Source organism: Ictalurus furcatus, chromosome 4, assembly GCF_023375685.1.
Source record: "Ictalurus furcatus strain D&B chromosome 4, Billie_1.0, whole genome shotgun sequence".
NCBI classification, from domain to species: domain Eukaryota; kingdom Metazoa; phylum Chordata; class Actinopteri; order Siluriformes; family Ictaluridae; genus Ictalurus; species Ictalurus furcatus.
In genome coordinates this window covers 23369145-23384731 of record NC_071258.1, presented here as the reverse complement: position 1 = coordinate 23384731, position 15587 = coordinate 23369145, and the positions used below count along the sequence as shown (strand labels likewise).

General features: G+C 46.2%; 2 protein-coding genes across 2 annotated transcripts in view; one reads left to right on the top strand and one right to left on the bottom strand.

Moving 5' to 3' along the window:
• prx (periaxin) overlaps window positions 1-15587 on the bottom strand; it is a 39041-nt gene that overhangs the window by 12559 nt on the left and 10895 nt on the right. Inside the window, exons 3-7 of the mRNA XM_053622275.1 lie at window positions 14740-14780; window positions 14261-14368; window positions 6982-7104; window positions 544-709; window positions 111-304 (exon numbers count right to left, since the gene is read on the bottom strand). Of these exons, the coding sequence (XP_053478250.1) occupies window positions 111-304; window positions 544-709; window positions 6982-7104; window positions 14261-14368; window positions 14740-14780 (632 nt within the window). The remainder of the gene's footprint in view (window positions 1-110; window positions 305-543; window positions 710-6981; window positions 7105-14260; window positions 14369-14739; window positions 14781-15587) is intronic.
• LOC128606338 (uncharacterized) lies at window positions 8935-13350 on the top strand. Its single transcript, XM_053622375.1, is given in 2 exon segments — window positions 8935-12516; window positions 12518-13350. Coding segments are annotated over 2 exon segments (4401 nt in total). The 3' UTR covers window positions 13337-13350.

Sequence of the window (15587 nt, the reverse complement as noted above, 5' to 3'; positions counted from 1 at the left end):
TGTATTAACAGGTGCCCTTATGGCTGTATATTAGGTAGAAGTTCTATAAGTAAAATATACAAGTAACATTGAAAAAAAAAACTGTTTTCTTAGAACATTTTGCCATTTACCATTTTTTGCATCTTAGCCTTAGGTCCTCTTTGCTCAATATGCGGTGCATCCAGATGACCGGTCACTTCAGTTTGAGCCACAGTCCTCTTCAAGAAGAATGACACTTTATAAGGTTCTGCACACTGGAGGATCTTCAGAGCATCTTCATATTTCACATTATCAAAATACACTCTGGCACTAAGCAGCTGATCTCCTATAGAAGCACATCATTATTCAAACACTCAGAGATCAATCAAAATGCAGCCAAACTCCTTAAATCTCTAAGTAAACAAACAAACAACTAAGGATTTCGGCAGTGCATAAATGCACAAACATAACAGAAGTCATTTTAGGATATGATGTATGGGATATTTTATAAAAATGATAAAGAAACATCTTGAAGAGATGAGGAAGTGCTACTACAAATTGTGGAACTGAATGTTAAGGTCTCACCTTTCTGGAGGCTGAGATGTTTTGCTGCAGGTGAGTCTTTCAAGACATCTTTGATAAAGATCCCCTTTGTTCCTCCACCCACGACACTGTAGCCACTAGCTCCTACCTCAGCGTCTGTCTCTACCACCACCTCCACTACCTCTGATAGATGGCTCTTCTCCTGCTTCTGTAAAGATTTTTAAAACTCATTACACAACTTATGTACACACAGACATGTGAAAAAGTACACCCCTTAGAAATGGTTGGCTTTTTTGACATATTTGGAGAAACAAACATTTGATCATCTTTGAAACAGTATCTATTAGAGATGCACCGATACTAAATTTCTCAGCCGATACAATAACCGATTATTCAGAGTGATATCGGCCGATACGATGACCAATACTGATAGTTCTGCCTTTCATGCATTCTTTTAAATTAATAATAATTAATTCCACAATTCTGAAAGAAATGCAAATAAAAACTTTATTCTCTCCATTTCAACAGGTTGTTTCACAGTTACTGCTCTCATAAACAGAAAACACATTACTCAAATTAACATTAACACATTTCTAAATTCTGAAGATTAAACTAAGATTTTTAATTTATTGAATGTTATTAATTCATATTAACAGAAGTAATTGACTTAATTTTAAAATACCTCCTGTTAGTCTCACATTCACTCACGACAAACAAAAGCATTTCAACTTCATCGCTGACATCAAACTGGTAATATAAAGGTCTAATACAAACTTTTTTTGATGATATTAACTCATATAAACATTAACTGCATATGAAATATACTACTCTACAAATATTTTTCTGTGCAATATATACTTTTTTTTGTCACTCACTTAAATCTACGGTGTATTGCCCCTTTAAATTCTATGGTGAACTGGCCCTTTAGTTCAGTGCGAGGCTGGGGGGGGAATCTCGTAAAATGTTAGCAGTGCAGAGATTACAGAGTTTACAAACTGCAGTTTTGTCATCATTCCACACAAGAGACATCTTCTTTACACACAGCATGAAACCGATGTGTTTTCCCGCCCTCTTTTGATTGACAGGATAGAATCGGCCCTGATCATTGGATGTTTTTAAACTATCGGCCAATAGCCCATAGCGGGAAAAATAACCTTTTTCAGCTGATACCGTTTATTGGCCGATACATCAGTGCATCTCTAATATCTATTAATGAAATTGAACAAAACCACAACCAAAATGAACTTTTTCAATCATTTATTCAACAGAAATATCAATAGATATAATATTTGTCTGTGTAAAAAGTAAGTACACCTTTGGCCTCAGAAACTAGTATTGCCCCCAGAAATAACTTCTTATAGGCGTGCAATATTCTTTCAGTTGCAAGATGTTTGTGGGTTTTCTTGCACGTACTGCCCGTTTAAAATCCCCCACAACATTGCACTGGTATTCAAAGCTGGGCTTTGACTAGGCCATTCCAAACATCCATTTCTTCTTTTTGAGACATTCCTTGGTGGATTTGCTATTGTGCTTAGGATCATTATCCTGTTTAAAGGTCCAGTTTAGGTTTTACTTCAACAGATGGCCTCACATTATCTTCAAGCACTCTTTGATATGATGCAGAATTCATAGTTGAATCAATGAATGCAAGCTGTCCAGTCCCTGAGGGAGTGAAGCAACCCCAAACCATAACATTTCCACCACCGTGCTTCACAGTTGGTATGAGGTGCTTCTCCTGAAAATCTGTCTTTGGTCAGCACTAAACATGTCTGCTGTTACTGTGGCCAAACAACTCTATCTTTGATTCGTCTGTCCGGAGCACATTATTCCAGAAGGCCTGGTCTTTGTCTATATGCTCAGTGGTTAACTGTAGTCTTGCAAAGGCTTTTTCCAGGCACACCTCACATGCAGGTCAAATTTGTGCAACCTCTTTCTGATTGTAGAAGCATGCACTTTGACACCAACAGTTGCAAGAATTACTAGCAGATCCTGTGATGAAATGACTTCTTTTTGCATCAGATGGTCTGCTCTTGGGCTGAATTACTTGGGACGGCCAGTCCTGGACAAATTGGCAGTCATTTGAAATCTGCACCACTTGTAAATGATTTTCCTTACAGTGGAATGATGTATCTCAAATAATGTGGAGATCATTTTAAATCAATTACCAGACTCATAGGCATCCACAAACTTTTTTCTGAAGGCCTTACAAAACTCTTTAGATCTTGGCATGATGACACCACCTACCTCAATAGCACAGAGAAAACCAGACACTAGATATGAGAGGAGTTTAATTAAGACAGGTTCCACCTGCACTTCCTAAGCAGGTTCTAATCACTGGCACCCAGTCTTGAACATCTGATTCTAATTTTATGGATTTGATTTTATGGATCTAATTTTATGGAAATTTTTATGGATTTTTTTCCCCATGTGACAGATCTGTGTTTTTGTTAATTTAAATTGTGAAAATTACTACAAAATGTTAATTTTATTTGACAGCGTGTATCACTTTTATTAATAAACACTGTTTCAAAAAGGATCAAATGTTTGTCTATATTTGTCCAAACACCCAACAATTTCCATGGGGTGTACTTATTTTTTCACATGACTGTATATACATTGCCTGAAGTGTAGACTTTCAGCTTTAATTCAAGGGGTTTAACAAAAATATTGCATTAACCTTTTAGGAATTACAGCCATTTTTTTACAGAGGCCCTGCATTTTCACAGGCTCAAAAGCAATTGGACAATTGCTTGATAAGCAGTTTCATGGCCAGGTGTGGCCTGTTTCCTCATTATATCATGACAAATTAAGGAGATACAAGGTCTGGAGTTGATTCTAAGCATTGAATTTTCATTTGGTAAGTGTTTATGGGAACTCTCAATATGTGGTCCAAAGAGGTGTCGATGTAACTGAAGGAGGCCATCATTAGACTGAAAAAAACAAAAAAGACCTATCAGAGAGATAGAAGGAACTTGTAGCAAAATCACCAATTTGGTACATTCGTAAAAAGAAGGACTGCACTCGTGAGCTCAGCAACACCCACAGGTCTGAAGTCCACAGAAGATAACTAAAGTGGTTGATTGCAGAATTCTTTCCTTGTTGAAGAAAAACCCCTTCACAACATCTAGCCAAGTCAAGAACACTCTGGAGGAGGTAGGCATACAATCAAGTCTACAATCAAGAGACACATTCATGAATGTAAATACAGATGGTGTACCTCAAGATACAAACCACTGGTAACACTCAAGAAGAGAAAGGCCAAATTTGACGTTGCTAACAAACCTCTAAAAAATGCCTGAGCAGTTCTGATGCAAGATTAACTTGTACCAGAATGATGGGGAAAGTATGGAAAAGGAAAGGAAGGGCCCATGATCTAAAGCATTCGACATCACCTATCAAACATGTCTAGGCGGTGTTATGGTATGGGCATGCATGGCTGCCAATGGAACTGGGTCACTGGCGTTTATTGATGATGTGACTGCTAATAGAAGTAGCAGGGTGAATTCTGAATGTATAGAGCTGTAGTTTCTGCTTAGATTCAGTCAAATGCTGCAAAACTGATAGGACAGCGCTTCACATTACAGATGGATAATGACTAGAGATACACAGATGAGAGATGCACTGAGAGAATAAAGTTTTTATTTGCATTTCTTTCAGAATTGTGGAATTAATTGTTATTAATTTAAAAGAAGGCATAAAAGGCAGAACTATCGCTTATTGGTATCGGCCAATAAAGGCTATTTTTCATGCTATCGGCTATCGGCCAATGGTTTAAAAACATCTGATGATCAGCGCCGATTATATCCCGTCAATCAAAAGAGGGTGGGAAAACACATCGATTTCGTGCTGTGTGTAAAGAAGATGTCTCTTGTGTGGAATGATGACAAAACTGCAGTTTGTAAGCTCTGTAATCTCTGCACTGCTAGCATTTTACACCGGAAGTGAGCAGCAGCGAAACGGGAAACAGGAGTTTTAGCATCAAGTATAATTCCCCCAGCGCTAATCGCGCACTGCTTCCGCGCTGCATTAAAGTGCCAGTACACCGTCGAAAGATTTAAATGAAGATGAGTTAACAAAAAAAGTATATATTGCACAGAAAAGTATTTGTAGAGTAGTATATTTCATGTCCAATTAATGTTAATGTTATTGTTACAGTTAACTGTAACCCACATTGAATTATCAAAAATAAATAATTTATAAAATGCATAAATAAGCTAATCAGTTAAAACACATACATGTAAGAAACAATTAAGAATGGTTAAAAACAGTTTGACAGTGATTTAATGTAAACAAATAGAAGTATGGCTGTAAGGAATTGTGGTGACGCTTCCCCTTTAAGAGACGCCTTGGCCCATTTTGAAGCAGCACTGAGCAGTGAGTGGAGAGGAGAAGCAGACAGACTAACAAGCTAAAAAGTTAAACGCTTTTGTGAAGTGTTGATTTAGAAGCTCAAAAACAATACTTGTTTTTGTCTCAGTAGCTATTCTGAGGCCTAGTTAAACATGTACAGTGATGTAGCAGTAATGTTACGTTTCACAGAAATTGTAATGGGGTATTTGCTTTATTCATGTGGTTAGAATAATTTATTTCCTTTATGACCTGTTATACAGGTCAGGTTTTTTTTTGTTGTTTATGTTCCTGTTTGAAATTGGACTTTGGTATGCTGCGTATGGGGACCACACACACACACACACACACACACACACACAGACACGGGATACAAGATGGCGAGCCAAACCCATGGACAAAGTTTCTAGAGACAACTTGGCTTCTTCGTGCCAGAGAGGATCTGCTGTGTACGATGGGACTCCAGTAAACTCGCTGCCAGAGCGGTAGGAGTGTTGGGACTAATTTTTTCCCTTGGAACTGAACTGGACTGAACTGGACTTTACTGATCTTAATTGAATTTGAAGGTATAAGTGAAACTGAACTTGAACTGGATCTGAAGTGTTACTTCACATTGTATTCTGTTTCATCATTGTGAATATTATGATTCAAGGTTTAAGAGTGTTTTACTTGAATTGACTTTGATTTGGAAATGACATAAATGTTTCCTCACCTGTAAGGAAAGAAAAAAAGAGTTAACTCAAGGGATAAAAAAAAAGAGAGAAAATAGGCACACCCTGTTAACCTAAAACAAGATATTTAGACCGGTCTAATCTAATAAAATAAGCTAGGTAAACCAAATTATTTGTGACATACATGAAGGAAAGGGAAAGAGGGGGAAAAAAAGGATTAAAGTGGGTTCTACCTACCTTTTGCTACTTGCAGGACAATTCATTGGTTCTGATGTCTGTTTAATGTATTGTCTTTGTTGACCTTCAGTAAACTGCCGGCTTTTGTATTTAAAGTACCTGGTCTCTGGTCTAATTTTTTCATGGTTACCCCACTCCATCTGAACCTAGAACTGGCCCAGTAGCTCAATAAAGTTGTATCAGAGCATACAAGTGCTACATAATGTTAAAAAAAAGAGTTTATATTAGGCCTATACATTACCAGTTTGATGTTCACTGATGAAGTAGAAATGCTTTTGTTTGTGGTGAGTGAATGTGAGCCTAACAGGAGGTTTTTTAGAATTCACTTAATGTTAATATGAATTAATAACATTCAATAAGTTATGAAATCTTACTTTAATCTTCAGAATTCAGTTCATGTGTTAATGTTAATTTGAGTAATGTGTTTTCTGTTTGAGACCAGTTAATGTGAAACACCTTATTGAAATGGAGAGAATAAAGTTTTTATTTGCACTTCTTTCAGAATTGTGGAATTAATTATTATAAATTTATAAGAAGGTTTAAAAGGCAGAACTATCGGTATCGGCCGATATCACTCTGAATAATCGGTTATCGGTATCAGCTCCGAAATTTAGTATCGGTGTATCTCTAATAATGACCCAAAATGTACACTTCAGTCACATCTTAATCACTTAATTTAAAATCCATTGTCGTGTTGTTAAAAAGGGAAAATTACAAAAATTGTGTCCCTGTCCAAATGCTTATGGACCAGACTGTATGTGATGTAGTGGGGGCCTTTTATATGCTACATTCAGCTAAGAAAACCAGCACACAACTCCCCTAGTTCTGGATGAAAATTGCTCTGATGGTCCTCCACTCTAATAACCTTTAACCCTATTCAAAATCTCTAATGAAACCCTTTTCAAAATTAATCTAATGAAAAGTTTTTGATACATTTCTTATACTTAAATATGAACAACTGAGTACACTCACCTTAGGTATTTAGTATATCTAGTTTTGTCTTTAATGGTATAACAATTATACTACTTGCAACTCACTTCCCTTGTGAGCTCACCCTCAATTTAACTGTACTTGTACTATACCAGGCTGAACTACCTACTACAATGTTGACGTCAATCTCTCTTATTGGATAATTCTGACCCTTTTGCATTTAGTCTTCCAACAAGTTGCACTGTTGTGAGAAATTAATCATGCACTAACTGTGATTATTATGGTTCTAGCTTACCACAGACTCACTCCTCTCCTTTGAAGGATCCATGCTTGTGAGATTTGAGTGACTCTGTTTCAGGTGTCTTCTTTTTCTACTTAGAACTTGTTTTAGTTCTGCATGTAGTTTCTCCTTCTGAACCTGAAAAAAGTTGTGCAGTATTCTAAGTGCTCTTGTGTGTCAACTTGTAAGTCTTGGGCCTGGTCCACACTGACACAGGAAATTGTGAAAGTGTTATGCTTTGATCAAACTAGCATTTTCAGTCAGTTTCCCAAAGCATTCACTTCTACAAAGAATTAAAAAGATTTGCTGGGCATAAGCACTGGGTGCCTATGACCTTAACATAATATCTGCCATTTTTATTTGTTTTGACAACTTTAAAAATGCTTTCTTGCACGCCCCAGTGACTACGTTTACACAGACAGCAATAATCTAATTATTGACCGTATTCTGAATAAGACAATATTGTGATTAAGGTGTTTACATGAGTCGCTTTTAGAATATTCCTTTCATGTTTCCATTTTACATGTTGTAGAACATAGAGCGATTAACGGCACACGTCATTACGTCCCCTCGCCACGCCGTCCAATGTTCCCTCCAGAATTTCACGTATCTACATACAGTTTTGGATGTTTCATTTTTAATTTTACGGAAGCTTCAAGTGCAGTTAATTATTTGTCATGCTAAACGTGCAAATAGACGACTGCTTGAAGTTGTGGGCTGCATCAGAAACCGTATACTTACCTAATATACAGTATCTCACAAAAGTGAGTACATCCCTCACATTTTTGTAAATATTTGATTACATCTTTTCATGTGACAACACTGAAGAAATGACACTTTGCTACAGTGTAAAGTAGTGAGTGTACAGCTTGTATAACAGTGTAAATTTGCTGTCCCCTCAAAATAACTCAACACACAGCCATTAATGTCTAAACCGCTGGCAACAAAAGTGAGTACACCCCTAAGTGAAAATGTCCAAATTGGGCCCAATTAGCCATTTTCCCTCCCTGGTGTCATGTGACTTCTTAGTGTTACAAGGTCTCAGGTGTGAATGGGGAGCAATTGTGTTAAATTTGGTCTGTGTTTTGTGAGATACTGTATATTAGCTGAAGTACATGTATTACACCTACTATATAGCAGGTAAGTACGCGGTTTCGGATGCAGCCGTGCTCTCTTGTTGGCCATCAACCGGTTGAGCACTGCCATGAGTGTATCTGTCCTGTCTCACAATGCGTTGAAAACTCCCACACGACGTTAACAGTGTGATTAAGGTGTGTACTGTCGCGACGGGCAGAGAGCCGGCGCACACAAGAAGGAAATCGCTCCTTCTCCAACTGCCGCACCGGCACGACATGGGCAGCTTTGTGCCGAACATTCCGCCAGCCGGAAGGACCGCCGCGGCGGGGCGGGACGGACGCGACACCGGCCAGCGATTGGCGGACCCAACGGAGAAATTCCACCACTCAGGCGACGGCGGAGGAGGATAAAAGGGCGCGCTTCCGGCCGTACGAGAGAAGAGAATACCGTAGCGACAAGACGGACCCCGTGCGAGGTAACCTCACGCCCCCCGCTAATCTCTCTCTCTCTCTCTCTCTCTCTCTCTCTCTCCCCACAAAAGGTGCAAGCGCGGACGAGATCGCCGGGTGGTGAGAGTCCCACCTACGGAGGACGCCGGCCCGGGAAAACCCTCGCCCCCGTCTCGGGAATCCCGCCTCCGCCACGAGTAGGCTACACCGGCAGTCACGCCTCCACAAGCCCCGCACTCATCCCCTCACAACCCACTCACTTCACCCTTGCACCAATAAACCACCGTTTGTGAACGTTCTTCTGCCTCCTGTGGGTCTGTACACCGCCCTTCCCCGGGCTAATTCCTCACACTGGTGGAGAATGCGGGCATAGTACAGACTCGCCTACCACAAAAAAAAACAAACGAGAGGGAGAAAAAGAAACCCCCCCCCCCCCCACAAAATGGACCATACCCTGCGACACCTGCTGGAGACAAGCCTCCAGCAGCACGCTGTGACGCAGCAGCTCGCCGAGAGCCTTCAGGTCGCCACACAGACACTGATCGCCATGAGGACTGAGACCCCCGCCGCCTCCGTGCCTCTCCCCGACGCAAGTAGCGAGACCCGCCGCCTACTACCCCCCCTCGGCCCCGAAGAGGACCTCGAGGCGTATTTCGAAGCCTTCGAGAGTATCGCCCGCCGGGAGGGGTGGGACCGTGACGACTGGCCACGCGTCCTTGGTCCACTGCTCACGGGAGAGGCCCGAACAGCCTACTATGCCCTCGAGCCGGAGGAGGCCGCGGACTACCTGGCGATGAAGGAGGGAGTCCTGGCATGGTGTGGCCGAACCCCTGGCCAGGCTGCTACTGAATTCCATCGCTGGGTTTATCGACCAGGGGCCCGACCACGTTGCCAGATGAACGCCCTCATCCGGACCACCAAACGATGGCTCCGGCCGGATCGGCATACCGCCTCGGAGGTGGCGGAGAAAGTGGCGGTCGACCGTTTCCTGAGGGCGCTACCCCGGGCAGAGAGACAGGCCGTGGGGGCACACGCCCCAACTACGCCCGAGCAACTCCTAACTGTCCTGGAGCGAACCTTGGCCACCCTGGAGCTCGACCCCGGGGAGCAGCAGCACCTCGATCGGCCCCCAGGTGCCCCGGGCCCCCGGTCCGACCGCCAGACCCGGCCCCGCACCTGGAGGAACCCCCAGAGGGCGCCCACTTGTGAACACCCCCGAGACGAGCCCATGCCTACAGAGCCGGAGAGGGAAGCCGCCCGGCTGCTTACAAAACCATGGCTGGCAGGCTGCGCCCTCCATCAGCAGCAACCGCCAGAGGCGCCCTCCTTGACGGTGTGGATCGAAGGGAGACCGATAACCGCCCTGCTGGACACCGGGAGCACGGTGACCCTCGCCCGGCCCTCCATCCTGCCTGAGGAGCGCCGCCCAAGGGGGACGCTCACCGTGACCTGCGTCCATGGGGACACCCGGGAAGTCCCCTCAGCCGAGGTCCAGATCCGGGGCGAAGCCGGCACCTGGCCCCTCCAGGTCGGAATCATCCCCGAACTCCCTGTGCCCCTCCTCCTGGGACGAGACTGGCCAGGATTCCTGGTGGTACCGAGAGCCGAGCCCCGGAGATTGCGGCGACGTACGAAGGGGACCCCTGCCCGGCCGGCCTACCTGGCCCAGGACGACGGAGAGGCCACCACAGAAGGTAAGACCCCCCAAGCTACTAACCCTCTGTTGTCTGTCTTTCCCCAGGTGAACCGAGAGGGGAAGTTCGGCCGGGAGCAGAAGGAGGACGACCGGCTGAAGCACTGCTGGGCTCAGGTACGGGTGATAGAGGGGGTCGACCAGAGTCCAGACCTGAGGCTCCCCACATCGTACTTCCTCGTCCGAGGGGGGCTCCTCTACCAACGGGCCTGCCGCCGCGGGGAGCAGGTGGACCTACTGGTGGTGCCCCGACCCAAGACGGCTGTCTTATTGCACCTAGCCCACACCCATCCACTCGGCGGCCACCTGGGGGCCCGAAATACCCTGGAGAAGCTGCGGGACCGCTTCGTGTGGCCCGGGATGGACGCGGAGGTCCGGGCCTTTTGCCAACAGTGCCCGCAGTGCCAGCGCACGGCCCCGCGGAGGCCCCCGCCGGTGCCCCTGATCCCCCTGCCCGTTATCGGCGTCCCGTTTGAGCGAGTGGGCATGGATCTCGTGGGGCCCCTACCCAAGTCTGCCCGGGGCCATGAATACATCCTGGTCCTCGTCGACTACGCCACGCGGTACCCCGAGGCGGTGCCGCTCCGCAAGGCCACCTCGCAAAACATCGCCAGGGAGCTGGTACTCCTCTTCAGTCGAGTGGGGATCCCCAAGGACGTTCTGACCGACCAAGGTACGCCTTTTGTCTCGAAGCTAATGGCGGATTTGTGTCGTCTGTTGCAGGTGAAGCACCTCCGGACGTTGGTCTACCACCCCCAAACCGACGGGCTGGTCGAGCGGTTCAATCAGACCCTCAAGCGGATGCTGCGCCGGGTGGTGGACGAGGAGGGGAGGAACTGGGACCTCCTCCTCCCCTACGTACTTTTCGCCGTTCGGGAGTGCCCCCAGGCGTCCACGGGCTTCACGCCTTTCGAGCTCCTGTTCGGGCGGCGCCCGCGGGGATTGTTGGACGTGGCCCGCGAAGCCTGGGAGGAGCAACCATCCCCTTTCCGCTCCGTCGTCGAGTACGTGCAGGACATGCAAGCAAGGATTGACAGGGTGGGCCCCATCGTCCGGGAGCACATGCACGCGGCGCAGGAGGAGCAGAAGAAGGTATACAACCGCCCCGCACAGCCCCGGGAATTCCAGCCGGGGGACCGGGTCCTCCTGTTAGTGCCCAGCAGCGCCTGCAAGTTCCTCGCCCGGTGGCAAGGTCCATATACCGTCCTCGAGCGCCGGGGCCCGGTCAACTACTGCCTGCAGCAGCCCGGTAAGCGGACGGACGAGAAGCTATACCATGTAAACCTGCTGAAAAAGTGAGTGGAACCAGCCCCGGTGGTGTCGGCGTTCGCAGCTCAGGACTCGGACCGGGGCAAGGGTACCTTGGTCGGCTTAGGGGAGGACCTCACCCCCGCCCAAAGACAGGAGCTTACCGAGCTGATCGACCAGTTCGCAGATGTGTTTTCGGCTACCCCGGGGATGACCCAGCTGGTCCAGCATGAAATCAAGACTCCTCCCGGTGTAGTGGTGAGACAAAGGCCCTACCGTGTCCCCGAGGCTTGGCGCCAGGCCATCGAGGAGGAAGTCAGTCGCATGCTGCGGGACCACGTCATTGAGGAGTCCAGCAGCCCCTGGTCCAGCCCCGTCGTCGTCGTGCCGAAGCCGGATGGGAGCATGAGGCTATGCAACGACTTCCGGAGGCTGAACCAGGTGTCAGAGTTCGACAGCTACCCCCTCCCCAGAGTGGACGACCTGGTCGAGAGGCTGGGGAGAGCCCGATTCATATCGACCCTGGACCTCACCAAAGGCTACTGGCAAGTGGCGCTCGCACCGGAGGCAAGGCCCAAGACGGCCTTTAGCACGGCCACCGGCCACTGGCAGTATCGGGTTCTCCCCTTTGGGCTGCACGGGGCGCCCGCCACGTTCCAGCGGCTAATGGACATCCTTCTGCGGCCCCAACGGCAGTTTGCAGCGGCCTACCTGGACGACGTGGTCATCCACTCCTCCACCTGGGCCGACCACCTGTTCCACCTCAGGGAGGTCCTGAAAGCACTCCGGGGGGCCGGCCTGACCACCAACCCAAAGAAGTGCCACCTAGGGCTGACGGAAGCCCAGTACCTGGGATACCGCATCGGACGGGGAATGCTGAAGCCCCAACTAAAGAAGATCGAGGCTGTGAAGGGCTACCCGCGTCCGACATCGAAAAAGCAGGTACGTGCCTTCTTGGGATTGGCGGGCTACTACCGCAGGTTCGTGCCTAATTTTTCTGCTGTAGCCTCTCCCCTCTCAGACCTTACAAAGAAGGGCCAGCCAGACCAGGTCAGGTGGACAGCCAGACCAGGTCAGGTGGATAGCCGACGCAGAAAGGGCCTTCCAGGCCCTAAAAGGGGCCCTCACCAGCGCACCGGTACTCCACAACCCGGACTTTGACCTCCCGTTCACCGTACATACTGATGCATCCGAGACCGGGCTGGGCGCCGTCCTCTCCCAGACCTTCGACGGGGAAGAACACCCGGTCCTCTACATCAGCCGGAAGCTGTCCCCGGCCGAGAGGAAGTATGCAGCGGTCGAGCGGGAGGCACTGGCGATAAAATGGGCCATCGAGGAGCTGAGATACTACCTGGCAGGCAGGCACTTCGTCCTCATAACGGACCACGCCCCCCTGCAGTGGATGGCCAAGGCGAAGGACACCAATGCCCGGGTAACCCGCTGGTTCCTCGCCTTACAAGACTTCTCCTTTCAGGTTAAGCACCGGGCGGGGGCCCAGCATGGTAATGCGGATGGGCTCTCACGACGAGACACCCTCTGGGCCCACCACCGAGCGGCAGTAGGCTCGGAGCTGAGGGGGGGGTACTGTCGCGACGGGCAGAGAGCCGGCGCACACAAGAAGGAAATCGCTCCTTCTCCAACTGCCGCACCGGCACGACGTGGGCAGCTTCGTGCCGAACATTCCGCCAGCCGGAAGGACCGCCGCGGCGGGGCGGGACGGACGCGACACCGGCCAGCGATTGGCGGGCCCAACGGAGAAATTCCACCACTCAGGCGACGGCGGAGGAGGATAAAAGGGCGCGCTTCCGGCCGTACGAGAGAAGACAATACCGTAGCGACAAGACGGACCCCGTGCGTGTTTTCCAGCGACATAGCGACTCGCAATCACCGAGCACGACGGTAACCTCACGCCCCCCGCTAATCTCTCTCTCTCTCTCTCTCTCCCCACAAAAGGTGCAAGCGTGGACAAGATCGCCGGGTGGTGAGAGTCCCACCTACGGAGGACGCCGGCCCGGGAAAACCCTCGCCCCCGTCTCGGGAATCCCGCCTCCGCCACGAGTAGGCTACACCGGCAGTCACGCCTCCACAAGCCCCGCACTCATCCCCTCACAACCCACTCACTTCACCCTTGCACCAATAAACCACCGTTTGTGAACGTTCTTCTGCCTCCTGTGAGTCTGTACACCGCCCTTCCCCGGGCTAATTCCTCACAGTACATGTCTTAATTCGATTTGTGTTTACTTCAAGTATGACTTTAGTCGGATTAAGGTAATCAGAAATCTGTTTACATGGTAGTTTCTTAATCAGAGTGTTGTCTTCATCGGGTTATCGGATTATTGTTGTCCATGTAAACGTACTGAGTGTCACTCATATTCTATACAAAGCAGTCAAATGTGAAATTAAAATTTTATTAAAATGCAATACAGAAAACTGTCTCCAAATAAGTTGAGCAGTCTTCAAATTGTGGAGATCACATGACAATCATACATCAGCATTTTCAAAAAGCTACGTTTTCTCTTATTCTCATTGCATTGTTAAAATGGCATTTTCAAATTTATCCACTTTAAAGAGTGGTTTTGAGGAGATGCATAGTTGGTGGTCAAAAACTGTTTTAGTGAGGATGGAAAGGCAACATGTGTAAATTTACCTGTACTAGTGTGGACTACGCCTTTCTACTAATTAAAAAATTACAGAATTTGCTGACATAACCATTACACCTTTAATGACTTAAACATTTGTCACTAATTTGCTCAATTTCTTATCTATTAAAATGCTGTGGAAATATTTAGTTATAGTAGAATTTGAGACTCTCATAACTGGCACTCACAACTCTTTCTGGGCTGTCCTGATCTTCTGTGGAGATGCAGAGGCTCTGCCTGATTTGAGGAACAGAGCGAGGGCTATCCAATGGAGGTGACTGTCTTCTTTCTTTTACCTGCTCACACGAAGACGTAACAAAGAATAGATGCTCTTGTATAATACTTGTGGATCACAAACCAGACAGTATTTTTGTTCTATTCCAGTTTCTAAACAAGACAGAATACTCAATGTTGCTCAGCCATGTTAGGTACGAGAGTGGAACCAAGATATTCCAAATAGCCGAATTCCTAATAGCTGACTTGAGTACAGAATACTTGAGTACTGATTATTGTATATGGATTATATGAAGCATATACCTTTTGAGTTGTGGCATGACATGTAAAGCAAATAAGTTATTGTGTATTTATTATGATGACACTTTACTAGCAGTATGGTGCAACAAATGTGACACAATGGCTAATAAAAATAATAGGTGTGTGAACTCACAGGTGGATTAGATTGGCTCTCCTCCAATTCTCTGTCTGAGTCTGAAAACAAATCAAGTCATATAAAGATATGCAGTATAATCAGCAGTAAATAATATCAGTTCTACAGAGCCACAAGAAAAAAGATGTTATTGACCAATTTCAACTAATTTTAATTGTGTAATTTTGCTTGAGCACTCTAGTGCAAAAACCATATATTACTACCCCTTGACCAAGGGCTCCCTCTGTGCCATTAAAATCTCAGTGAAAACTTTGTCATTTAAGTCAGACTTCATTTCAAACACAGTTCTCTGAGACACATGATGGCACCAAATCTTCTACAAGTACTATAATATAAAACGAAAACATGCCTGAAATAACTGTTCCTTTTATTAAACTTCAAATTTGACTTTTATAAAGACCAACTTATGTATGACTTGACGTATAGCTCTGCCACAAGATTTATTAAGGATCACCATTCATTTTCTATTATCCAATGGTTGTTTAGATATTGTTCACATTTTTCCAAACAAGAGAGAGGTATCAAAGCTGTCATGGGTGATCTCAGGGGTTATGTTTCTCTATATGATTATGAAATATGGTTTCTTGTGGTTTCTCATGGTTGAGTTCCAGTGTTGGGTTACTAAGTTACTCAAAAAAAGTAATCCACTACAGACTACTAATTATTACTTTAAAATTATAATTGGATTACATTCCTGATTGCTACATGTAAAAAGTAATCAGATTTCTAATTAGTTTATGTTCATGTTACTTTTAAATCCTAGCAAATCTATAAAAATACACTACAAAGTGAAACTTGGTTCTTTCAGTAATTTTAGTGCATGTCAATGTGTGACATGATCAGAAAAA